Consider the following 27,037-nt stretch of genomic DNA (forward strand, 5'->3'; position numbering starts at 1 on the left):
AAATGTATCGCAGAATTATACAAGCTATTTTAGTCATTATACATATTCCTGCATAGTTTTTCAATTATAAAATAATAGACAGATTTATTTGAGCACAAAAAAATACAAAAATAATTGAGTAATAAAAAAGGAAAAAAAATAGAAAAAGAATGCTTTGTATATAGTATGTATACTGAAGTATTCTGATTGCCAGACATGAAGTGGTATTGCCAGACATGGTCATACAGTCAGTAATCACACGCTGATGTGCGTCCATACAGATGATAATCATACAGATGGGCCATATAATCAATAATAGCTGATCAATGAATCACAATGATAGCCGTCATAGAGTCGGTAATAAACACGCTGATGTCCGTCTATACATATGATAATCATGCAGATACGGCCACATTCCCCACATAATACACACACACACATGACTTCAATGAAAGAATATAGAAAAACTCTGCATAATGTATATACTGTATGTACATATACGATACATTTTCTGCAAATATATAACATTTTCTATTCATTTTATAATATATCTAATATTCCATCCCTGCAATGCAGTGAAGTGAAGTGACATTCAGCCAAGTATGGTGACCCATACTCGGATTTCGTGCTCTGCATTTAACCCATCCATAGTACACACACACAGCAGTGAACACACACACACCATGAACACACACCCGGAGCAGTGGGCAGCCATTTTATGCTGCGGCGCCCGGGGAGCAGTTGGGGGTTCGGTGCCTTGCTGAAGGGCACCTCAGTCGTGGTATTGAGGGTGGAGAGAGCGCTGTACATTCACTCCCCCCACCTACAATCCCTGCCGGCAGGAGACTCGAACCCGCAACCTTTGGATTACAAGTCCGACTCTCTAACCATTAGGCCACGACTTCCCATAATGCTCTGGCATCCATCACCAACACTGAGCATAAGCAAATACCAGTTAAATTTTCTTATACATTAAATGTTAATCTAAAGCAGTTACTGCTATTATTAATTAAATCATTATGAAATGACACACTGGCCTTTTTTGTGAGAATCAGAATGAGCTTTATTGGCCAAGTATGTTTACACATACGAGGAATTTTTTTGTAGTGACAGAAGACCACAGTGCAACAGAAAGACAGCAACAGGACAGGACACAGATAATAAAGAATAATACAAATATCCAAATAGGCAATGTACAAAACGGCAAAAACACAATATATAATATAGACAATTATGGTGTACAGGTCTGATATGTGCAAATTTGAAATGAAAAAATTAGATAAAGTAAGCAAGTGTGGCGAATAAATAGAGTTGTGTGTTCCGCGTTTTATTGTCAAGTGTTCATGAGATGGATTGCCTGAGGGAAGAAAGTTTTTGTGTCTGGTCGTTCTGGTTGTCAGAGCTCTGTAGCGTTGACCAGACGGTAACAGTTCAAAGAGGGATGTGAGGGGTCCAGGGTGATTTTACCAGCCCTTTTGCGCACTCTGGATAAGTACAGCTCTTGGAGAGTGGGGAGGGTTGCACCAATGATTCGCTCAGCAGTCCGGACTACTCTCCGTAGTCTTCTGAGGTCAGATTTGGTAGCTGAGTTGAACCAGACGTGCAGTTGTTGAAGTGCAGTTATCAATCATCTCCACAGTTTTGAGCGTGTTGAGCGCCAGGTTGTTAAGACTGCACCATACAGCCGGCTCCTTAACCTCCTGTCTGTAAGCAGACTCGTCACTGTCCTGAATGAGGCCGATCAGTGTGGTGTCTGTCAGGAAGCTGGTGATCCACTGACAGACGGAGGTGGGGACGGAGAGCTGTGACATTTTATTCTGAAGGGTGTCCGTGATGGTGTTAAAAGCGGAGCTGAAGTCCACAAACAGGATCCTCACATAAGTCCCTGGTCTGTTCAGATGCTTCAGGATGAATTGCAGTCCCATATTGACAGCATCATCCACAGACCTGTTTGCTCTATAGGCAAACTGCAGGGGGTCCAGTAAGGGTCCAGTGATGTCCTTCAGATAAGCCTTTCAAATGATTTCATGGCCACAGACGTTAGAGCCACAGGTCTGTAGTCATTAAGTCCAGTAATTTTGGGTTTCTTTGGGGCGGGGATGATGGTGGAGCATTTGAAGCATGAGGGGACTTCGCACAGCTCCAGTGGTTTGTTGAAGATCTGTTTGAAGATGGGGGGCCAGCTGATAAGCACAGGTTTTTAGGCAGGCTGGTGACACACCGTCTGGGCCTGCTGCTTTCCTTCTTTTGTTCTTTCTGAAGACCTGGCACACGTCATCTTCACTGTTTTGAATTGTAGGTGTGGGGGAGAGGGTGGTTGCTGGAGGTGTTCAGGGCGGGTGTGGGTTGTTTTTTCAAACCTACAGTAAAAGTAATTCAAATCGTCTGCCAGTTATTGATTCTCCAGAGCGCTGCGGGATGGTGACTTGTAACTGGTGATATCCTTCATAACTTTCCACACTGAAGCAGGATCACTGGAAGATAATTTTTTCCTGAGCTTGTCAGAATAATTCCTCTTTGCCACTCTGATCTCCTTTTCCAGTGTGTATTTGGCCTGTTTATACAAGACTGTATCCCCCCTTTCTGTAAGCATCTTCTTTGGCCTGATGGAGCTGTCTGAGTTTTGCAGTGAACCATGGTTTGTCATTGTTGTAGGTTAAAGGAGTCCTGGTAGTTACAGTCTCTGTGAGCTCGTCCAGATCGTTGGCAGCATATTCAAAAACAGTCCAATCAGTGAGAGAGAAACAGGCTTGTAAATCCCGCTCCGTTTCATTAGTCCATCTTTTAACAGTTCTTAATACAGGTTTTGCAGATTTAAGTTTCTGCCTGTAGGACGGTATAAGATGAACCAAACAGTGATTAGAGAGTCCTAAAGCTGCTCGTGGAACTGAATGATATGCGTCCTTTTATCGCTGTGTAACAGTGATCCAATATATTACTGTCTCTGGTGGGACATGTGATGTGCTGTCGGTATTTTGGTAGGTCGCAGGAGAGATTTGCTTTATTAAAGTCCCTGAGAATGATTAAAACCGAGTCCGGGTGTTGTTGCTCACTCTCTGTGATCATATCAGCGAGTTTCTGTAAAGCTGTGCTCACGTGCGCTTGCGGTGGAATGTAGACACTCACAAGAATGAACGAGCAGGACTCCCGCGGCGAATAGAACGGCTTGCAGTTAATGAAGAGCGTTTCTAGATCTGAACAGCGCATCATCTTTAGCACAGTTACATCTGTACACCACCTCTCATTGATGTAAAAGCACGTCCCGCCGCCGCGCAATTTCCCAGTTGATTCTGTGTCCCGATCTGCTGTGATGAGCTGGAAATTATGCAGATGTAGTACGCTGTCCGGCATGTCGCCATTTAGCCAGGTTTCTGTGAAACAGAGCAGCAGAGTTAGAAAAATCCTTGTTTGTCCGGGAGAGCAGAAAGAGTTTGTCCGTTTTGTTGGGTAGAGAGCGGAGATTCGCCAGATGGATGCTAGGCAATGGCATTCGAGATCCGTGCTGACGAAGCTTCAAGCGCCGGCTCGCTTTCCCTGTCTGCGCGTCCTCCTGAAGCGTTTGGCCAGAGCTACGGCTCCGCCAACTACAATGTCCAGCAAAACGTCCGAGTAGTCAAAATCCGGTAAAAGATTTTGTGGTGTGTTCTGCCGAATGTTCAGCAGGTCATCCCTGGTAAAACTGATAGTATTTGAGTAACGAAAAACAAGGAAAAACAAACAAAAACAGTACAAACTCTGAAGAGCAATGCACAGTAGCTGCCATCAGCGGCGCCATCTCTCTGAACCTGTAATGTTATGTTGCAGAATCTCTGCTGCTTTTCTTTGAGTCTAGGCCATATCCTAGTCATTTTTTTAAAAAATCATGCTTCCATCTACTGTCTTCATCAATTATAACTGGTGCTGCTGCGCTTGAGTGTCTGCGTCGAGACATATCAGTGTATTTACTCTGAGAATGTGTTGAAATCAAACATTTTCTTTCCACCCTAGATGGCATCTCAGATGGTTGGTCTCAGCACAGAGGCGCCATCAATGGTCACAGCCAGGGCCCTGAGGAAGAGCAGACCCTGGATCTCCAGCAGCAGCTGAAGGACGACACCCCCGTGAACCCCTATGACAGCAGCACCGATTGCTCCGAGCCTACTAACCCTTACCCAGCATGCAATGGCACCGTAGAGAATGAGCCCAGTGCTCCGTCCCCTGTCGCCACAGACGGTAATGGACCTTTGATTTGTGGCATGGTTGAGTCACAGTGCCCTAGGGTGCAGGATCAAGAGATCCCCACGGCGGAGCTGAACTGCTCCGATTCTGTTGAGGGCCCAAGAGCGGAGATGGGCCTCACCATGGAGGTGGACCCCAGCATGCAGGTGGCCACAGAGGAGGAGAGCCTGAAGGACGGTCAGTGTGGAGCCCTCGCTGGAGGAACACCCCTCTGCTTGCTTCTTACTAACTCCGTTCACTCTCTCTCTCTCTCTCTCTCTCTCTCTCTCTCTCTCTCTCTCTCTCTCTCTCTCTTGTTTTCTCCTACAGAGTCTCTAACACTGTCAGCTGAACTGGAATCACTAACAGCCTGATTTTGTGGTGTTGAATAATGTAGCAGTATTTAACCAGGAAAGGGGCAGTTCACGTAAAATGTGAATTTGATGAAACTATAAAATTATAAAGTTGCAGAGTTCCTCCAGTCATATCAGGAAATTACTTTTAAATTAATAGGCAATTAAATAAATAATCTATTAGACCTAAGGTTAAAAATCAATAAATAAAAATTATAAATATAAAAAACATTTTAATTATCAATTATGTGCATAAAAATGCTTTTGGAAAAGAGGCAAAATGGTATACAGTATATACAGATATACAGTTGAAGTCAAAACTTAACATACACCTTTCAGAATCTGCAAAATGTTAATTTTACCAAAATAAGAGGGATCATACAAAATGCATGTTATTGTTTATTTAGTACCAACCGAATAAGATATTTCACATAAAAGATATTTACATATAGTCCACAAGAGAAAATATCAAAAGTTTACATACGCTTAATTCTTAATACTGTGTTGTTACCTGAATGATCTACAGCTGATTTTTTTTTTTTTTTTTTTGGTTTAGTGATAGTTGTTCATGAGTCCCTTGTTTGGCCTGAACAGTTAAACTGCCTGCTGTTCTTCAGAAAAATCCTTCAGGTCCCACAAATTCTTTCGTTTTCCAGCTTTTTTGTGTATTTGAACCCTTTCCAACAATGACTATGATTTTGAGATCCATCTTTTCACACTGAGGACAACTGAGGGACTCGTATGCAACTATTACAGAAGGTTCAAACGCTCACTGATGCTCCAGAAGGAAAAACCATGCATAATTATTTATTTTTATTTTTTTCAGTGAACTGTTCCTTTCTCTATCTGTTATGGTGACATTCATTCACAGCAGACTAAAGTCATATTTGTCATATAACAATAACTAACTAATGCTTGTAATTAGGGATGCACGATATGAAAAGTTTTAACCAATACCGATAATTAAGTCCTTCTCATTACCGATACCGATAAATTCATATTTTTATATTATAATTTTCATATAATCTGCAGTTTGTGCACCCAGGAGAAAATCTAAGATTCACTGAAAACTATATTTTAGTAGCTCTGGCCTAACTATAGCAAACATCAGTCCTGACTCTTCAAATGTTTTTTTTATTTTTTGTGTAAGGCACCACAATACTTTGTAACAGAAATGGTTTAACAGAATTATGACAGAACTATGGTTTATCTGCAATTAACAACTCATTAACAACAAATTTATATTGAAATATTTCATGCATAAAGAAATGCATCTATTCAACGTTTTTAGTGCACGAGGATGAGAAAGTTATATAGTCTTTAAGCAGTGTTGGGAGTAAGGCGTTACAAAAGTAATGCATTACAGTAACGGATTACTTTTTGCTGTAACGCAGTAGTGTAAGGCATTACTAATCAATTTTCAGTAATATTTTACTCTGTACATGTTCAGTAACGCTTGCATTACAGCACACTTTTAGCCCCCAATTATTATATTATTATTATTTTAAATTTAATTTAAAGTCGGGCTCCTACTTTTTTATGTCCCTAGGGCCGGGCTTCGGGCCAATTTTAACGTCATAGTTCAGACGCGGGCCGGGCCTCGGGCCTGTTTTAGGCTTCTCCTTATCTTCATATTTTAGACATCCATCAATTATTGATTAAAAAAATTGCCGCGCTGGTGGAAACAACATGAGTCCGTGCCGCAACTGTCAAGAGCGACTCGACGGTGTTTAGTGTCCCGCAGCAGCAGCGAGCCGTCAGCACAGATGAAGAGTTCTGCTTCAAATACACACAATAAAGAAAAATCCCCAGCAAAAGTAATTACCATGACTGTGTCCGGGGAAAATAGTAAGGATTTGCCATCTCCTCGTTAGACGCGCCTTTAGAGAGAAGTGAATCTTCACGGATAATGATTGTATTAAATAGTTTTTGTTTTCGTTTTTATTTATTTCGTTAAGTAGCAATTTAAAGCTTTCTTTTAGATATATTAATCATGTCTGTAAGGCATGCATTTCGGTTCATTTTTGTGAACGAACGACAGTCGCGCATCACAGATCAGATTTCATTTTATCACATGAGGAGAGAGTCGAGCTGACTGACAAGAGTGAGGTGAAAAAGACAAGACGATGGCAGAAGAGTTTCAAAACGAAATGTAAAAACGCCTGTTTTAAAAATATTTTTGGATTTTGAAAAGCCTGTTGACCTGCCATTTATCTAAGGTGATATCGGAAGGTCTATTTATTAATTTATTTTTTAAACATTCGTTTCTCATTTAGCCTATTTGGTTCCACAGTATTTGCTGATTTTAATTTGATTTAAACTGTGATATTTTTCCCATTATTTTACATCAAGGTCTATGCAGTCCGTGCCTCAACTTTCCATCTCACTAATAAACGTTCTACGTTTTATAATTATTTGTTCCTCAGTCTTTACTGATTTTCAGTTTTGTATAGGCCTACCATGCATATTTAAAATTTGTAAGTTATCTGTTATTTTTTATTAGGCATAGTGCATTTTTATTCGTTTTGTTAATAAAAGTTAGCTATACGTTCTATGTCATATGTTGTAATTGATGCCGAATTGCCGTTAATTTAAAAGTGAAAATAAAATACGCACAGTACTTTCACAAGCTATTTAAGCAAAGGAAAGTGAGAACTCAAGCGAACTAAAAACAAACAACTGCTTGACGCCGAATTGCCACTAATTTAAAAGTGAAAATAAAACGCGCACAGAGCTTACAAGCTATTTAAAACCGAAGGAAAGCGAGGAAAAGAGAGAAGACTCTAACGATGTCCCCCCCCCCCCCCCCCCCCCCACTCCACCGAGGTGATACCGGTAAGGTGTTGACACACGTCGATTAACCAGTGGGACAATTTCCTCACTGTGACAACCCTACTTGATGCCTTTTTTCCTCCTTTCGGAATCCTTGCTGAACACGCGCTGGAAATGACAATGGCATTGTCCTCCTCTGCCACCGAGAAAAACTTCCAGACCGGCGAAGACATGTTCGCAAATGATGACATAATGAGCACAACACATGCTGAGAGTCACTGCAGTTTAAAGCTGCAATCACTTGCACTAGGAAAGATGAATCTTAGATAAATCAGACTGATTGATTGCTTTACCAGCAAGCATACTTTATCGGATCTAGTTATCGGATTTCATTTATTTATTGGAGCAATAAAAATGACATCATTTTCTCTCATATCGGTCGATAATTTATCGGTCCGATAAATATCGTGCATCCCTACTTGTAATAAATTGTTTGATTGAAAAATGGGTCACCCTTTATTTTAGGGTCAAATTCTTGCTATTAACAAACCAGTAACTATGACTTTTGCCGCAATAAACGTTTTATTTGCTGTTTATTATTAGTTAGTAAGGTAGTTGTTAAATTTAGGTATTGGGTTGGATTAGGGATGTAGATTAAGGTCATGCAGAATATGGGCTTTATAAGTACTAATAAACAGTCAATATGTTAATAATAGGCATGCTAATAAGCAACTAGTTAATAGCGAGAATTGGTCCCTATATTAAAGTGTTACCCGAAAAATGATTTCTTATTCCTGTTGTCTTGAAGTCTTAGTCAACATGAAATAATCATCCTTTCACATTCTTAACACACTTTTCTTGTCTTTAAGGATGCATGATATTATCGGACCGATATCGGAATCAGGCGATAATGGCTTTAAATTTCAATATCGGCATTGGCCCGATATGAAAAAATATGACTATGTCTTGCCGATAAGAGGAATAGATTAACTTGCATGTGCTCAGGGTGTATGGAATGCCAATCCTGCCGTAATTAGAAATAAATAAATGTACAAAGAAATGTAAAAAAAAAAGCCTAAATAAATATTTAAATATACAAAGAAAAATAAAAAAGCAAAAATAAATAATTATTTATCATTTTATTTCCTTATGTATTTTTCATTTTTTCCACATTTATTTTTATTTATTTATACATTTATTTATTTCCACTTTTATTTATTTTCATATTTATGTATTTATTTCCACATTTATTTATACATTTATTTATTTATACATTTCTTTGTCCGTAGGGTAATGAGGAGGGCGTGTTTTACCGAAGGAATAGCAATCGAGCCAGAGTAGTCGAGGGGTAAGCTTTGGGGCCACAGAAGGCCAACACAGTGACACCTTGTGGTGCCCAAAACGAAGTACAAGAAGTGTATCCTACATGACACTCCTGTTGATAGTGGCAATATGGCCAAAATATCACGGGTTATTTCAGTTTCACGTGGGGGGTTGTTTCGGCTGGGAAGCGTGCAATCAGTGATCGCGTGCATTTGAACATACTTTCCAGAAGGCCAACAATTCACAAAAAACTAAATTTGTATTGGTCTTATGAAGTATTCTAATTTGTTGAGATTGTGAATTGGTGGGTTTTTGTTAAATGTGAGCCTAAATCATCACAATTAAAAGAACCAAAGACTTAAACTACTTCAGTCTGTGTGCATTGAATTTATTTAATACACAAGTTTCACAATTCGAGTTGAATTACTGAAAAAAATGAACTTTTCCACGACATTCTAATTTGAGATGCACCTGTAAATGTGGAAATAAATGCATAAATATAAAAATAAATGTATAAATAAAAAAATAAATGGAAAAAAATGAAATGCATAAGGAAATAAAATGATAATTATTTATTTTTGCTTTTTTACATTTTTATTTATTTTTTTATAATTATGGCAGGTTGGCATTCCATAAGGGTGTGCTAGCGATTAGATCACATCAGCAGGGTGGCTCATTTTTGAAGCAAAGCTTTGCTTGAATGGTGATTAGATTGACTCTTGGATTGCTGCATTTAATCTGTGAAAGCATGTACAGAATGACGCATTTGGTGTATAATAGTATAAACAGTAATAGCATGTGCAGCAGCGCAGCCTCCCCGGCTTCTAATGCCTGCTCAGTAAGGCATCACAATCACAAACATGACACTTTAATTTTATATATACTGATTTATTCATTAATGTGTAATATGTTATTTATTTTAAACAAATTATGAGCTCTAAAAGGTTTTCAGAATTTTTTCAGAACTCTTTTGCTTTAGACCAATTTTAAATCTTAAAATGTTAAGGTTACTACTGCATCTCTGGAGAAAAAAAATGCAGTGATTTAATATATAGTTTGTTTATAGTTATTTTTAAAGCTTCAATGTACTGTCATTATAAAAGAACTTAACAAATAAGTTCTTGTTAAAACCTACCCAAAATTAAAAATAATTTTCTTATAATTTCTGCACAGGAGAGACTTGGTATTGTTTCCAAACAAAAGGAAATATATCAGTATCGGCATTGGCTATCGGCCAAAAGAGTTAAAAAATATCGGCATATCAGATATCGGCAAAAATCCAATATCGTGCATCCCTACTTATTGTGCATTATTCATCAGTGCATGTTAATCAAAAGAAAAATCTGTTTATCTTTCATCAAAAAGCAATAATGTGCTCCAGCTGTGAAAATATTTTTTTTTTTTTTTTGGGCTGAAGTCAAGTCTGTCTTGTTACATTCGTTTTAACTTGGAAAGTAGTAATTTCCAACTTCTTCGTTGGGAAAGTGCAAATGAATTTTTATTTCGTCTGTGGAAGGCATAGGACCATAAAATGTTCGTCCAATCAGATTGTTTGGTCCGATGACTACGATTGGCTGTCCTGCCTGCCTGTATACGTATGTATTTGCATACCTCCACCCGCTCTGTTTGCACAGACATGATACGTCATCAGTGCATTACATTATGCGTTTGCAGACCAAGCGAGAATGGACGGCGTTATTGTAATGCTTTGTAGCGTAATGTTTTCTCACCGGTGAACAAGACATGAGGTGGTAATCTCTCATGGTGTCGCTGGTTAGTATCTGCGTGTTCGTGTGTTTTGTAGGAGGTGTGGCTTTGGAGAGTGATTTGCATGGAGGATGAGATCTTACGCTTTAATTTTCCTTCTGAAATTGCCTACCCTACCTTTTAAATCAATAAGACAAGCAGTTAACCACAAGTTACCGGTGTTCTAGTGTCTTCATGATGCCCTTGTTTTTCATGGCTGATATAGATTAATATAGAGCCACTGCATTAGACTCAACATCCTACTGGGCTTTATAATTCAACAAACACATAGAAACTCAGGAGCCAGTCCAGAATGTGTGTGTGTTATTGACTCTAAAACCTTCTTTCTTGTTCTTCTCTTGTACTGCAGCTAAGATTGCAGCAGGAAACCTGCTAGTCAACCCCCTGGATCTGCTAAACGCTGATAATATCCGAGTGAAAATCGCTGACCTGGGCAACGCCTGCTGGGTGGTGAGTGTGGAGTTTTCCATGCATTTACACCAGAAACCACTCAGTCAGAGTGTTAAAGTGATAGTCCACCCCAAAACAAAGATTCTGCCAATCCTTAACGGAATTGATTAATTGAGATGCTAATATCCTCACGGATATTCATGCCTCACATCTGTGCCAGCGGTTGTTGATTCTTTATGTAATTGTTTGTCATCATCAGCACAAGCACTTCACAGACGACATTCAGACGCGGCAGTATCGCTCTCTGGAGGTGTTGATTGGAGCAGGATACAGCACCCCAGCTGACATCTGGAGCACAGCTTGCATGGTGCGTTTAAAGACAGCCGCCTGAGATTTATTCAGAGCCTATATTTAATAAATAAATATGGAATCAAGTGTGAAGTGTGCAGTTCCAAAACATCAAAGTTTCAAATCAGCAGCTCTGTTACAAAACCAAGTGAGCTGAGGTTTGCGTTAGCATTAGGGTTGGGAATCGATTCCAGAATCGGATACTTAAGGTAAGAAATCGGATACTTCTTGTCAAAGTAAAATTTTGATTCCTATGTATTCCTGTATCTGTGAGGACCGGTGTGACCTAGCGGTCTGCCAGGACTTGCTCGCTAATCTAAGCGCTCCAAAGTTTCGCTGCATTTGCGATCAGAAGCCAAAAAACTAAGTATAATATCTGTGATGGCTAAACATTGTCACCACCAACATGACATTAATTTAATAGACCGTTAAAGATTGCGAACATGATTCAAGCACCATCGTGATTCTGTTTCTAAATTAAATTAATTCATCTGTTTCATTCCTCAACCTTTGTCGTGTGCGATCACAATGCTGTGATCACTTGGTTCGTCCGTGCGATTACACCAGTCAGTGTGATTTGAACATTTAAATCTGCATTCCCTGCTGCTGCTGACCTAAAGAGAGCAGCTCTCATGTATATGAATGAAACAGAAGCACTGTTATAAAAGTTTATAGTTCAGATATAAACTCTATGTACGGTAAAATAGAGTAAATCTCCTTTTGAAAGTAATTTGACACTTCAAATGAAGATTTATCGATTACAATGTTACGCCAGTAGGTGGCGAAAAGGGGGTACATCCTGAGTGAGTCATTCATAAATTACATGTGATTTTGTTTAGTTGTCTAATATTTTTTTCTTCAGAATCATGAGAGAATCACAACTTTCATTGGGAAAAAAATTTAAAAACTAAATGTATCCAGAATCATGCAGTTCTATTTTGCACACAAACAGCTCTTAAAGAGTCAAGTTTTTATGCAGCCTGTTCATTTTTGTTCATGGTATTCAGCTCCAGTAAATGGTTTGCAAAAAAGAGAGACATGATAAATGTTTGAATTAATAATTATATCACATTGGAATCGAAAAGAATCGGAATCGATGAAATTCAAACGATACCCAACCCTAGTTAGCATGTTGTTAAAGTAATGCTAGCATTTTGGTAAAGTATCGATTCTAATTTGATTCCAGTAGTTTTTGTGTTAGCATTTTGCTAAAGTAATGATTCGATACACAAATTTAATTCCAGAAGTTTTGCATTAGCATCTTGCTAAGGTAGTGACTAAGGTAGTTACGTTAGCATTTTGGTAAAGTAATGATTCAATAGCAAAATTTAATTCCAGTAGTTTTACGTTAGCATGTTGGTAAGGTAATGACTCTTAATTGAATTCCAATAGTTAAGCATTAGCATTTTGCTAAAGTAATGATTTAACACTCAATTTTGATTTCAGTTATACATTAGCCTGTTGCTAACATTGACTCCTTTTTTTGCACTATTTTGGAATGACCTTAGTGTTTTAAAATGCTGTCTAGGTCGGCAGCTTTTGGAACGGAGCTAATTTCCTGTTTGGCTGAAGTCACAGGTGTCAGTGAGAGGTGACTCTTTGACTGACTTCTGCTCTCCGAGCGTTTCATTGAGCACTGCTCCCCTCTGCCTTTGTCCTGTTCTGCGGTGCACCTTTTTTAGCAGTAAGGCCAGACCCACCGAGAGAGGTTAAAATCTGTCTGTATCAGCATTTCAAACCCACTGTGTAACAATAGTGTTGCGAGCTGCACTCGCTTCAGTCCGAGCAGGGCTGAGAAGGTTGGTCTGGCCTTTCAGACATCAGCCTACCACCTAGAGAATCTGATACTAGGATTGCTATGTTCACTCACACATGCATGCCTTCTCAAAATGTCTCTCTCCCTAGGCATTTGAGCTGGCAACAGGCGATTACCTGTTTGAGCCTCACTCCGGAGAGGATTATTCCAGAGATGAAGGTAATTATTCTTCCACAGCTTGGGATTCAACCCACACAACTTCAGCAGACTCACAGCCAATCAAAAGCTCCTACACATAAACAAACAGTCGCATCTGGAGAACAAATCACACCGTGCCTATTAATTAGCACTTACTAGACACCCAATGCATCCATTTCTCAGGCGCAGTGTAATATTTGCGCTGTCATTATGGAGGTGGCACTAGGGAGTGAATGCCCTGAGAGGTTTCGCCCTTTGAACTGTTTTAGAATAAAACTATGTTGTAATCCCCTGACATTTTAGCAGTTTTTGCGTTGCTGATTGATCACAGTATTCCTGCTGTGCTGAAATATACAATATAGTAACGGGATGCAAAATATATCTAAACCACAGCAGCTTTAATTTATCAGTTTCAGTTAATATCATATTTTTGTGCTTATGGTACATAATAATGCTCGGTAACACTATTGTAAGGTGTCCTTGTTAAACATTACATGTACTTACTATTATAAAAACAATAAATTATGCATAATTACATGCAATACACCCTAGACCAAAACCTCATCCTAACCCAAACCATATAGTAAGTACATGTAGTTCATTAATATTATTCAGTACAGAAATGTATAATTACACTGTAACAAGAACACCTTAAAATAAAGTTTAACCTAGTGATGTGATGCCTTTGGATTTGAAAGGATTGATTTTATTGTTTTAGTATTTTTTTTAATTATACTAAATGGTGTCAAATTTTTATTAGCGATTTCATTTATTGTTTTTTTGCCCCTAATTTTAATATTCAATTAATAGAGGCTTATCATAATTTTAATAGTGCAGCCCTAATAGTAACAGCTAAATAATCAATTTTTATTTTATATATCCTAGATATTTTCATTACATAGTGAAAGCAATAATAAAAAATAAATTATAATTCATATTTAAAAAAACATTTTTAGCACATCAATTCAAGTGAATAGTTTTAAAAGTTGGCTTGTTTTAAATATCATAAGCTTTATCTTAAGCCTCATTTCTATTGTAAACAGATCACATCGCGTTGATCATCGAGCTGCTGGGGAAGATTCCTCGTAAACTCATCGTGAACGGCAAATACTCCAAGGAATTCTTCACCAAGAAAGGTGCGTCTGTCAATAGACACTTGTTTCATGATTAATTGCTTGGCTAAAGCGTTTCAGTTACTTGATAAACCTGCTGGCAGTGTTCAGTAGCTTTGTGTGAATTTCGCACTTTGACTGATGGGGTATGTCAGCACTCCCATTATTAGTATGGCTATACATTTTTAGTGTGCGTGTGAATGCATAGTCCATATAGCCGTTTTTAAAACTGATTAATTCCAACTGTCTAACTTCTGATTGGATGTGTCCATGTTTTTATTTGTACGCTAGGTGACCTGAGGCACATCACCAAGCTGAAACCGTGGGGTTTGCAGGACGTGCTGGTCGATAAGTACGAATGGCCCCGAGAGGAAGCCCAGAATTTCTCAGACTTCCTCCTCCTGATGTTGGACCTCGTCCCAGAGAAAAGAGCAACGGCTGCCGAGTGCCTCCGTCATTCCTGGATCGCCTCCTAGTGGTCAAAAAATCCCACACGCCCATGAATGCTCCCCACTGACAGACGCCGTCTTAGGAGCCGTGCCTGGAGTCACGGCAGATCTTAGCCGCAAGTTCAAGAAGGTCCGCTCACACAGATTTTTTTTACGTAATTGGTATAATTTGAGTGTACTGTCATTTCAGTGGTTTGTGCTCTTGCTGATTTATCTAAAACCACTTTTCTATCAATAGCCGTCATATCACAGGATGTTTGAAACATGTCAGAATTGATTTATCTTAAAAGAGTTCCACTTCCCTGTTTTAAGTGTTTGCAGTAAATCGGACTCAGTAGCTGATTGTAGTGTTTTTTTCATTGTATTAAAAAAAACGATTGTTAATCGCAGCTTCGTTCAAACTGTTTTCCATATCTTCACAAGGGGTTTTACATCAGGTGTCTGAATGAAGGGAACATGAATGGACGGTTTTGAAGTCCTGGGTGCGTTTCAGAAATCTTCATATTGAATGTGAGCTACTATACAGTGCAACAGTGCAAGAGAAACACACATGTATTTTTACCACAAAGGGCAAAGAGAAATGCTAACCGTTCATATGTCAAAAAATCCATAAAGGACTATCATGGTTTGAACAACAGTAATAATGACATTTAATATGTGAATGCCAGGGAGGAGTTTTGGTATCAAGGTTGTTACAAAATCTCAAATCGGTGAAAACATTTCAAATTTTGTACATACTCCTACCAAAGAGTTGGTTCTTCACACCATCAGCGTTGTACAGTCCATTATTTGTGTACAGTTTTGCTATGAACGAATGGCTTAAGGAAAATGTTGGAGAATCACTGATTTAGAGATTCCTTGATGTGAATCTGCAATGATCTGTGCATCTTTGAGCTTGTCTTTTCCTCACAGTGTTGCTTCAGCAGCAGATTTCGAAGGGCCTTTGCTTTCTCTTTTGGACGGGGCAGTTTCATTTGACCTTCACAAATACCATCTGCTTCTCCGCTCTTTCCTTTTTCATGAATGTCTCTGCTTTTGATTGTTCAGCACTGAACTAAAATAGTTGCTGTAGTAACTTCAAATAAAGTTTTTGAAATGGCAAAAGGATTTTGTAGTTTGGATTAACTTTACAGTTTTGATTCATAATGCAAAAGAGCATAACCCGTTTCATTTCAGAATTAATATCTCATTCATTTCAATTTGCTTAAGTCTCTACATTCATTGTAAAGAGTGACTGCTTTCCTGTCTACACAGATTGATTATAGCGCAAGAATAGCTTTTTTTTTATATATATATATATATATATATATATATATATATATATATATATATATATATATATATATATATATATATATATATATATATATATATATATATATATATATATATATATATATATAATATGCCTTCATGGAACAAGCTGGTGTATTGCATCTTAGACATAAAAAGTTGCTTTCCTTTGGACACGGCTGTGAGATCATGTCTCCAAAATGTAAAAATATACAATTTACTATACCTTCCTGCAATTCTGCAAACCTGCTGCTTAAAAGATATGATTAATCTGCAACATGTCACTACGGTGACGCAGAGAATAAAGTCATTATTTTTGTTTCGTAGCTTCATAACATTACGGTAGAACCACTGATGGCAGATGGACTATTTTGAAGATGTCTTTTATACTTTTCTGGCCCAAAAATAATGATAATTCTTTTGAAGTCAATGGGACAGTCACAAGCCTCCCGGTTTTCATCCAAAATATTGTGTTCAGAAGACGAACAAAGCTTTTATGGGTTTAGAACGACATGGGGGTAAGTGATGAATGACAATTTTCATTTTGGGGTGGAGTAACATTGTAACTAGCAAAAAGAGATACTGAATTGAATGAAAGTCCCCACTTATAGAGTGGAGCAGGATTTTGGACCAATAAGATTCACTGTAAATTAAGATAATTATTTTCCTTCATATTTCTCGAAAAGTGGCCCAAAAAAACCCATAGGGTCAACTGATGCACTGGGGATCTTCATGCTTCCTCTAAAGACAAAAAAACGAGAGCTATATTAGTTTCTCAACAACATACATTCACAACATTGTATGAGGAATATGCAAACAACAATAGCATGATTAATAGTGTTTTGCTGTGTTGTTGCAAGTGACTGAGCGCGTAAATGAAAGGCACACATAAATGTACACAAATCTGCCACGGCTAATAGAATTCATTTCACTAGCACTGCGTGTCTGAAGTGAGCTCTCTGTGATTACAGAGCTCTGCCACAGTCATTACAGAGAGCAAAAATGGAATCATGTCTCTCTGGGCATTGTTATTTTTACACAGCAGAAGATACACGAGTTAAAAAAAAGCAACTTTACACCGCCATGAGATACCAGCTTTAGTTAGATCAGATAAAATGGTGAAGGCTAGAACGTAGGGTGCTGTAAAAAGAAACAAAACACCCTTTGCCCGTCTCTCTTATGAAGCTACGAGAATACTTTTTGTGCGCAAAGAAAACAATAATAACAATTTATTCAGCAATTATTCTCCCCAAGTGTTGTCTTCTGAATGTAAATAACGCTGATTACATTGATTATGTAACTTGGGGAGAAGAATTGCTGAATAAATTGTTATTGTTTTCTTTGCGCACAAAAAGTATTCTCGTAGCTTCATAAAATTAAAGTTGAACCACTGATGTCAGATGGGCTATTTTACCGATGTCCTTGCTACGTTTCTGTGCATTGATCGTGTTAGGATCCTTGCTGTCTATGGAGGGTCAGAGAGCTCACGGATTCCATCAAAAATATATATTATTTTATCTTTTTAAATAGGCTAATATTTGAAGATGAACGGCGGTCTTACGGGTTTGGAACGACATGAGGGTAATTAATGACAGAATTTTCATTTTTGGGTGAACTATCCCTTTAGGTACTTGTTACTAGATTATATTAAATAACCAAATTACTTTTTACGGATTACATGATTACATATTAACACAAGAACATGCATATATGTGAAACTCAATCCCATTCAAATGTGATAGATAAATAGGTCAAACGTAATCAAAAAGTGGTCGGAAAACATTACTTAAAATGTGTAATCTAATTAATGACGCTACTAATTTCATTTTTTGTCATGTAGTTTGTAATCAGTAATGGACTCCAGTAATCGTTAACACACAGTATAAGTCTATACCTTTCTTCTCCTCCACCTGGAAGTCCTCTGGCAGCAGTTTGTCTTGCCGGTTGCCCAGGACGAAGGCCAGGAAGGATAATATGAGGGAGTCCATGATGCTGATGATGGCCAGGATGTACGCCCAGCGCACCGTGCAGTTACCCAGTGTGTATTTATCTGTCCGCTGACCACACATCCTCTTCACCTCCTCTGAGTCCCAGCCATCTGGATAGATCATACAGCCTATGACCATACAAGTCGCTGAAGATGGAAAAGAAACCCAGTCAGATACAAATTAAGTGAAGGTTTTAGTTTTTTCAGTCGTTTACATTTTTGTTGTTTTTTAAAGTATGTTGTGTTTTACAATTGTTCCGATGAAGCTGACGATCCTTTAAATAGAAGCTGCCTAAATTTTACATTACAGGTACAGCCTTTAAATTTGATTGGCTTAGCTGAATTCAGCGCTTTTCGCTCAAGCCACCTTTATTTCTACAGTGGGGTATACAATACAGATTGTTTGAGAGCAACTACACAGTAAAAAATAAAAACCGCTGAATTAATTATGGGACAATTCAAATTCTGCTGTAAAACAGTTCTAAAATGACAATAATGACATTATTCAGCTCAAGCCAGTTAAGTGTTGGTTTCATTCAGATCAATAACAGTGTAAAGTTCATCAGCTTTGAAACAAGTTCAGTTGACTTTTTTTTTAAATAAATTTTTATATAGTATATATATATATATATACAGTATCTCACAGAAGTGAGTACACCCCTCACATTTTTGTAAATATTTTATATCTTTTCATGTGACAACACTGAAGAGATGACACTTTGCTACAATGTAAAGTAGTGAGTGTACAGCTTGTATAACAGTGTAAATTTGCTGTCCCCTCAAAATAACTCAACACACAGCCATTAATGTCTAAACCGCTGGCCACAAAAGTGAGTACACCCCTAAGTGAAAATGTCCAAATTGGGCCCAATTAGCCATTTTCTCTCCCCGGTGTCATGTGACTCGTTAGTGTTACAAGGTCTCAGGTGTGAATGAGGAGCAGGTGTGTTAAATTTGGTGTTATCGCTCTCACTCTCTCATACTGGTCACTGAAAGTTCAACATGGCACCTCATGGCAAAGAACTCTCTGAGGATCTGAAAAAAAAGAATTGTTGCTATACATAAAGATGGATTAGGGTATAAGAAGATTGCCAAGACCCTGAAACTGAGCTGCAGCACGGTGGCCAAGACCATACAGTGGTTTAACAGGACATGTTCCACTCAGAACAGGCCTCGCCATGGTCGACCAAAGAAGTTGAGTGCACGTGCTCAGCGTCATATCCAGAGGTTGTGTTTGGGAAATAGACGCATGAGTGCTGCCAGCATTGCTGCAGAGGTTGAAGGGGTCGGGGGTCAGCCTGTCAGTGCTCAGACCATACGCCGCACACTGCATCAAATTGGTCTGCATGACGACAGCTTGACATTCTTGTGCATGCCCACAAACAGTTTGCTGAAGACAAGCAGACTACGGACATGGATTACTGGAACCATGTCCTGTGGTCTGATGAGACCAAGATAAACTTATTTGGTTCAGATGGTGTCAAGCGTGTGTGGCGGCAACCAGGTGAGGAGTACAAAGACAAGTGTGTCTTGCCTACAGTCAAGCATGCTGGTGGGCGTGTCATGGCCTGGGGCTGCATGAGTGCTGCCGGCACTGGGGAGCTACAGTTCATTGAGGGAACCATGAATGCCAACATGTACTGTGACATACTGAAGCACAGACTGGTATTCCAACATGATAACGACCCCAAACACACCTCCAAGACGACCACTGCCTTACTAAAGAAGCTGAGGGTAAAGGTGATGGACTGGCCAAGCATGTCTCCAGACCTAAACCCTATTGAGCATCTGTGGGGCTTCCTCAAACGGAAGGTGGAGGAGCGCAAGGTCTCTAACATCCACCGCTCCGTGATGTCATGGCAACCTGTGAAGCTCTGGTGAACTCCATGCCCAAGAGGGTTAAGGCAGTACTGGAAAATAATGGTGGCCACACAAAATATTGACACTTTGGGCCCAATTTGGACATTTCACTTAGGGGTGTACTCATTTTTGTGGCCAACGGTTTAGACATTAATGGCTGTGTGTTGAGTTATTTTGAGGGGACAGCAAATTTACACTGTTATACAAGCTGTACACTCACTACATTACATTGTAGCAAAGGGTCATCTCTTCAGGGGAAAAGGGAAAGGGAAGTGGTGTGTGGCCAAGTATGGTGACCCATACTCGGAATTTGTGCTCTGCATTTAATCCATCTAAGTGTACACACAGTAGTGAACATACACCCGGAGCAGTGGGCAGCCAATGCAGCGGCGCCCGGGGAGCAGTTGGGGGTTTGGTGTCTTGCTCTAGGGTCTCACGTCAGTCATGGTATTGAGGGTGGAGAGAGTGTTGTTTTTTTACTTCCCCACCTACAATCCCTGCCAGACCTGAGACTCGAACCCACAACCTTCAGGTTACAAGTCCAACTCTCTATCCATTAAGCCATGACAAATAGATAAAGATATAATAAAATATTTACAAAAATGTGAAGGGTGTACTCACTTCGGTGAGATACTGTGTATATATATATATTTCATGTTTGCGTATTCCAGAAACACTGAAGTTTTCGGTGATTTTTTTCTGCAGATTACATCGTTACAAGTTATTAAATCATTCACTGAACAGATTCATAAAATAACTAGTTTTTCGAGGTACAGTTCTGTTCGGAATTGAAACACCGTTCAAAAGTTTGGGGTCATTATGAAATTTCTTAACACTTTTATTCCAAAAGCATTAAATAAATTGGCCAAAAGTAACAGTACAGACTTTACATCGTTAGAATAAAGCAAATAAATGTTCTTTTGAAGTTTTTATTCATCAAACAATGTTTAAAAAAAGAAAGAAAAAGAATGTTTTCCATGTTTTTCAGAATGATACACAAAGAAGGATGACACTAAAGACTGGAAAATAGGTTCAGATTTGCCATAAATACATTGTAAAATATATTAAAATAGAAAAGAGTTGCTTGAAATTATAATTATTTCACAATATTACTGTTCTTACTGTATATGTGATCAAAATACAGGGCTCTTCTGTGATATTGCTTAATAAAATGCAATCGTTATAATATAATAAATATAATATAATATACGTTTTATATTACATATTTCGAAGATATTACGTATTCCTCCAAAACACCCCCCCCCCCCCCCACTCCTTACTTGAAATAGTGTGATAAAATCTATTGAATTAGTTTTATTCTTGGTCAATATGGTGTAAATGTTAAATACTTCTTTAATCTTTAAGTCTATACAGAAGGTAACTATCAAAAATAAACCCACTCTGAGAATTATTCACTGGAGAAAAAGCAAGGCTCCTTCACATTACAGTCAAAAATACTATTGGCTACCAGAAATACTTTGCATTGGGGCTGTTGCCTGGCAACGTCAGCCACACTTAACTCATCATTTATTATTCATATGACAATATACTCTCTGCAGGGCAGCTGGTGCTGCTGTGGGTATTGCCTTACACACACTCGCTCTCATTATCACTCTCACTTTCGTTTAAAGAGCAAGCATTGCAAATGCATTATGTAACATGATGTGATGAGAGGGTTATCCGTGTCCTCATTGACAGCTTCATTAGGTAGAAGATGACTTAAAAAGCATTATATTTCACAACGCAGCACATTTTTTACACATTCCGTTGATATACTGTAAAGCAGCAATTGCCTGTTAATAAGATGTGGAACTATCCAGGGTGCTGAAGTCCTGAGTAACCTCAGGCAGTTCAGGACTGATATAAAGCTGTTTATTTCTCTATTCAGCCTCAAGAATGTAGCTGAACTTTTGAAGCATCTGAAGAGCTAGTCAGTACTTAATAACTATAATATAATAACTACTATAATAACTTTTACAGACCATTAACTCACACCGTATTAATTGTATTAACAAAACTAAATCTTTAAGACTTTCATTTATGTCAAAACTGTAATAAAATATAAATATTTGATGAAAAACTTTAGTTTTAAAGAAAAAAACAATTTGTTGCCAAGGCAACATTTCGAATTTGTTCAAGTTTTAAGAATTCAAAAATAAATACATAACTAAAACTAAAATAAAAATGAAACTGGAAATTGTAAAAAGCAAAAACTAAAAAAGACACATTAATATGAATTAATTATTAATAATATTTTGAATTAGCTTTTATATGTTTAGTTTTACTTTTAGTTGAAAATCTTAATGTACATTACTAAAATTAAAACTAAAAATATATCAAATAAAACCTCATTCAAAATGTTAATAAATACTACAATAGTATATAAATAATAAAAAATAAACTGCATTTAAAACAAATTTAGAAATGACTGAATGTTATTGCATTAGATAATTAAATATTAAACAACATCTGCAGACACACTATATCACTATAAACAAAAAGCAACAAATGAATGCCACTTGGTTTGATATATAATAAATTTAAGATGCTATATTTTTAAGAAAATATATTTTAAATGTAACTGTTGCCTGCAAATACTTCTTGGGGCACTGTATAAGAAAAACAAATAAATAAAATAAGATATATATATTTATTTTTTCCATTGGTGGTTCAATATTATATTATATTATATTATAATTCATGTTTATGTCATTATTAAAACTCAAATTCAGGAAAATAGTTCCACTAACCAGCTGCCAGCTGCATCCATGCGCAGATCTTGTAAACGCTGCCTGAGTTGCAGAAGAAAAACAAACTAAAGCAGACAATAGTCCCTACGATCAGCAGCAAAGAGATCCCAACGAAGAACATAGCGGTTTTGAAGGCACCTGAAGGGATGGATCCAAAGTCCAAAGCACTGCCCTTACACACCAGCTCTCCTGTGATGGGGTTCCCAATGCAGTAGTGAAAGAGCCCAAAGTAGCCTGACTGAGGGGTGTCAACACTGTCTCCAATCCAGTAAGGCTGAATGAAGACCACCACACAGATGATGGCGAAGCAGATGGTGAAGATAGTCCACAGCACACCGACGGCCCTCGCGTTTCTCACGTAATTTGTGTGATAGATCTTGGCAGCCTCCTGGGCCGATAACATTTTAGTCATGTTTGCTGGAGAAGATGGGCCACCCGAAGGTGTGCGTTAGTAGAGGAACGCTCAGACAGAAGACAACGAACAGCTTGGTAAGTGAGAAACGTGGCCAACTTTACACGTTGTCTGGTAGTCGGATATAGAATTGATCATCAGTCTGCCAAAAGTCTTCCTTGAATCAATCCACTGCTTTAAATAAAGATTAAAACATAAGAATAACAACATTAAAAGAAAAAGTCAAACGTCTCCTTTCTGAAGGAAGTGCACAGCTCTGGGCTCTGAGAGATGCATTAGATAGTGTAACCCAGAATTACTGTAACCTGAGTCTCCATCTGCAGGCCAACAGTGGTTAGATATCTCCTCCGGTTGTGTCCTTTAGATCGACTGATGAGAAAGTTTGGAAGCTGATGAAAGTGTTCTCTTCATTCAGACAAATACTTGCGGTGCTGTGAGATCACTGAATTATTAATTAATGGAGGTGTAGAGTTACACTCTGGCTGCGTCTCAAACCTTGAGAGCTGACTTACTGTTTGTGACTAAAACAGCTCTCTGTCATTCACTGTGCTAATGCTGTTCACTGAAAATAGACAGACAGAGTCTGCAGTCTGTCTCTTTAGTGCCATAGACAGACAGAGAAACAGCCAGACAGACAGATAGACACAGACAGGCAGGCAGACAGACAGACAGATAGACAGGCAGACAGACAGGCAGACAGATAGACACAGACAGGCAGGTAGACAGATAGATAGACAGGCAGACAGACAGACATACAAATACAGGCCGGCAGACAGATAGACAGACAGACACACACACACACACACACACACAGATAGACAGACAGGCAGGCAGGCAGGACAGACAGACAGGCAGGCAGACAGACACAGACAGACAGGTAGACAGGCAGGACAGACAGACAGACAGACAGACAGACAGGCAGGCAGGCAGGCAGACAGACACAGACAGACAGACAGACAGACAAGTAGACTGACAGGTAGGCAGGACAGACAGGCAAGACAGACAGACAGGCAGGCAGGCAGGACAGACAGACAGGCAGGCAGGACAGACAGACAGGCAGGCAGGACAGACAGACAGACAGACAGACAGACAGACAGACAGACAGGCAGGCAGGCAGGCAGGCAGACACAGACAGACAGGCAGACATACAAACACAGACAGGCAGACAGGCAGACAGACAGACAGGCAGGCACGCACGCACGCACGCACACACACACACACACACAGACAGACACACACAGACAGAGGCAGACAGACACAGACTGACAGACAAACAGGCAGACAGACAGACAGACAGACTGACACAGACACAGACAGACTTGCTCAGCATTGGCTCTCCACAGGGGTGTGTGCTGAGCCCTCTACTGTATTCTCTTTACACATAAGATTGTAACCCAGTTCATTGCAGTAACACCATCATCAAATTTGTGGATGATACAACAGTGATTGGCCTAATCACTGCGGGAGATGAGATGGACTATAGAGATGAGGTCAAGCAACTAACATCATGGAGTTCAGCTAACAACCTGACCTTAAACGCCTCTAAGACGAAAGAGCTCATTATAGACTTCAGAGAGCATAAGACAGATCTGCTCCCTCTATACATCAATGGGGTCTGTGTTGAGAGGGTCCAAAGCTTCAAATTTCTCGGCACCCTCATCTCTGCTGACCTATCCTGGACTGCACATGTCTACATTTCTTAAGGATTCTTAGGAAAACCAATCTAAACGGAAAGTTGCTGGTAAACTTTTATTGCTGTTCTATTGAGAGTGTGCTGACGTATTGCATTACAGTATGGCATGCTAGCTGTTTTGAAGCAGACAAGAAGGGGCTTCAAAGGCTCATAAAGACTGCTGAGAGGATCACTGGCAGTCCTCTACCATCACTGAAGGATCTATAAAACTCTCTAGCCCTCAGTCGGGTCAAAAATATACTAAAGGACTCAACACACCCTTGTTTTCACTTGTTTCAGCTCTTGACATTGGGCAGGTGCTACCGATGCTTTAAAACAAGGACCAAGAGATTTAAGGACAGTTTCTTTCGTAGAGCCATAAACATGAACTCCAATATGCACTGACCTCATACAGTCTTCACTTGAATGTCTGTAATGCAGTAATGTAATGCAGTTTATTCTCTCTCTCTCCCTCTCTTGGGGAGACTTAGCGCAATATACACTTATGTGCAATATAATGTGCTTTTGTTGACAGTTAATCTTGAGTAACTTGACTCTCTATTGTGTAAGTATGTAAGATGGTTGAAGTTGTGACTCGTGTGTTTGTTAAATGTGCACTACGTGATATAGGTAAACTGGACGTAAAGTGGGGTGAACTGAAGAGAAGAAGCACCAACATGGAATCTGAAGGATCTGGAGAATCTCTGGATGAAGGAATGGTCTCTGATCTGTTATCAGGTGTTCTCCAAACTCTTCAGGCATTATAGGAGAAAACTCAGAGCTGTTATCTTGGGAAAAGCATGTTGCAATAAATGGGTGCCAATAATTGTGGCCAACATGAACTAGAAACAGCATTTATTTCATCAAGAGATCACCCCCCCCACACACACACACACACATTTATTTGTTTTTCTTCAATGAAAGGTTAGAATTTTGTGAATGTTTTGAATGAAAGATCAAAATGATAAACAGTGCAGATTTATTTTCACAGCCACATTTGCTCATATTTACCAAGGGTGCCAATATTGTAAAAAAGAAAACGAAATATTTAATTGTCTCAGCGTGGGGTCAACCACAACGTTTGCCAGGCTATTCCTGTTTTCCATGTTAACTAATACAAGAGTAACCTTTTCCAAAGGGTCCAATGACACTCGGCGATTTCATGCTTTATCCAGTAGGAGGAGCTGTGATATTTTAAAAACTTTACAAGACACTCAAGGGACTAACAGGGCTTTTAGCTCTGAATGAGCGTCTCATATTCAGTTTAATCACTGATTCAATAACTAGGCCAATTATTCTATTAAAGTCAAGTCCTGTGTTCAGAGTTCAGACAGAATTTTATTAATGTTCTGGTTTAACGTATACAGAAATTGTGTGGCAAAATCAAATTAGCCCTGCTGTCAGTAAAATTATATGTGCGAGCTTCTACATAATCACCCTGTCAGCTTTAACAATTGGCCCTCGTCCCATTTTTAAAAAGGGACAGAAAAGGACAAATAACATTGACATTTAGAGGGAATAATGTCACCATCCCCATCACCTGTCCCTCCGGTGCATAATTGCACAATAATTCTTGATTAAAATATATGAACCAAAGGTGCTGGGACAATAGCACAATACAGTGGCCCCCTGGGGTTGAATAAAGAAATCAATGAAGTGCTCATCTGCCCAATTCAACCGTCCCACTGGCTTTGTCATGAATAGCCACCAGACGCACGTCAAGTGAGGGACAGAACGTGCCATCTGCTGCTCTTGATAGCATTTTGTAGGGCCGAGAAACAGCTTATTTTATTTTGTTGCTGAGTGTCACACCATGGCAAGCATTGATGAATTACAGTGAATTACTCAACACCATTAGTACAGAAAGCTTCCTAATGTGAACTGACTGCTTCATGATATATTAACAATGCTTTGCAGCCTTGATGGTAATGTGATTTTCCTCTGGGACATTTTGGAACCACGCGTCCCCCCTGCTATTCAACAAAGATTTCCTTAATAATGTTTAACCAAATGATATATGAACAAACTGATCTGTCTGACCCATGATCCATTCTTCTTGTCACGTGTCACTTTATCACTTTTCTCTCACAGCAGTGTATTTAAAACAGCAGACTTTCAGAGCAAAACAATAGATGGTTTGGCTAGTTCGCAGTGCTTTAATTCCAGCTTTCCTTTTCGTAAATGGAAAGGCAAATTCCCAAGTATTTGCTAACTTAGGGTTTAACACCAAACACTTATTGAACTTGTGTTGAGAAGGGGTGCGATACACTTACTTTGTTTGAAAGGGTGACTCTAGTCGTATTTGGGACTATCAATTCTATATCCGACTACCAGACAACGTGTAAAGTTGGCCAAAATTTTGACCCTGGGAAGTCGTGGCCTAATGGTTAGAGAGTCAGACTTGTAATCCAAAGGTCGT

General features: G+C 38.9%; 2 protein-coding genes across 5 annotated transcripts in view; one reads left to right on the top strand and one right to left on the bottom strand.

Moving 5' to 3' along the window:
* The window catches only part of LOC306855232 (SRSF protein kinase 1-like), a 56,466-nt gene extending 40,722 nt beyond the window's left edge, over positions 1-15,744 (top strand). For all 4 annotated transcript variants that reach the window (XM_079393764.1, XM_079393765.1, XM_079393763.1 and 1 more), the window contains 6 exons: positions 3,967-4,374; positions 10,741-10,841; positions 11,041-11,148; positions 13,035-13,104; positions 14,127-14,219; positions 14,487-15,744. In XM_079393764.1, coding sequence (XP_079249890.1) covers positions 3,967-4,374; positions 10,741-10,841; positions 11,041-11,148; positions 13,035-13,104; positions 14,127-14,219; positions 14,487-14,671 — 965 coding nt within the window. In that variant the 3' untranslated portion in view covers positions 14,672-15,744. The remainder of the gene's footprint in view (positions 1-3,966; positions 4,375-10,740; positions 10,842-11,040; positions 11,149-13,034; positions 13,105-14,126; positions 14,220-14,486) is intronic.
* A 923-nt stretch (positions 15,745-16,667) lies between these two features.
* On the bottom strand, positions 16,668-22,946 carry LOC306855108 (LHFPL tetraspan subfamily member 5 protein-like; the record flags this gene model as incomplete). The annotated part of the gene is made up of 3 exons (XM_079393559.1): positions 16,668-16,678; positions 17,832-18,071; positions 22,535-22,946. The coding sequence occupies 3 exons, from the start codon at positions 22,944-22,946 to the stop codon at positions 16,668-16,670; spliced, it is 663 nt and encodes a 220-aa protein (XP_079249685.1).
* Between the last annotated feature and the right edge of the window lie 4,091 nt (positions 22,947-27,037).

Source organism: Barbus barbus (assembly GCF_936440315.1).
Source record: "Barbus barbus genome assembly, chromosome: 35".
NCBI lineage: Eukaryota > Metazoa > Chordata > Actinopteri > Cypriniformes > Cyprinidae > Barbus > Barbus barbus.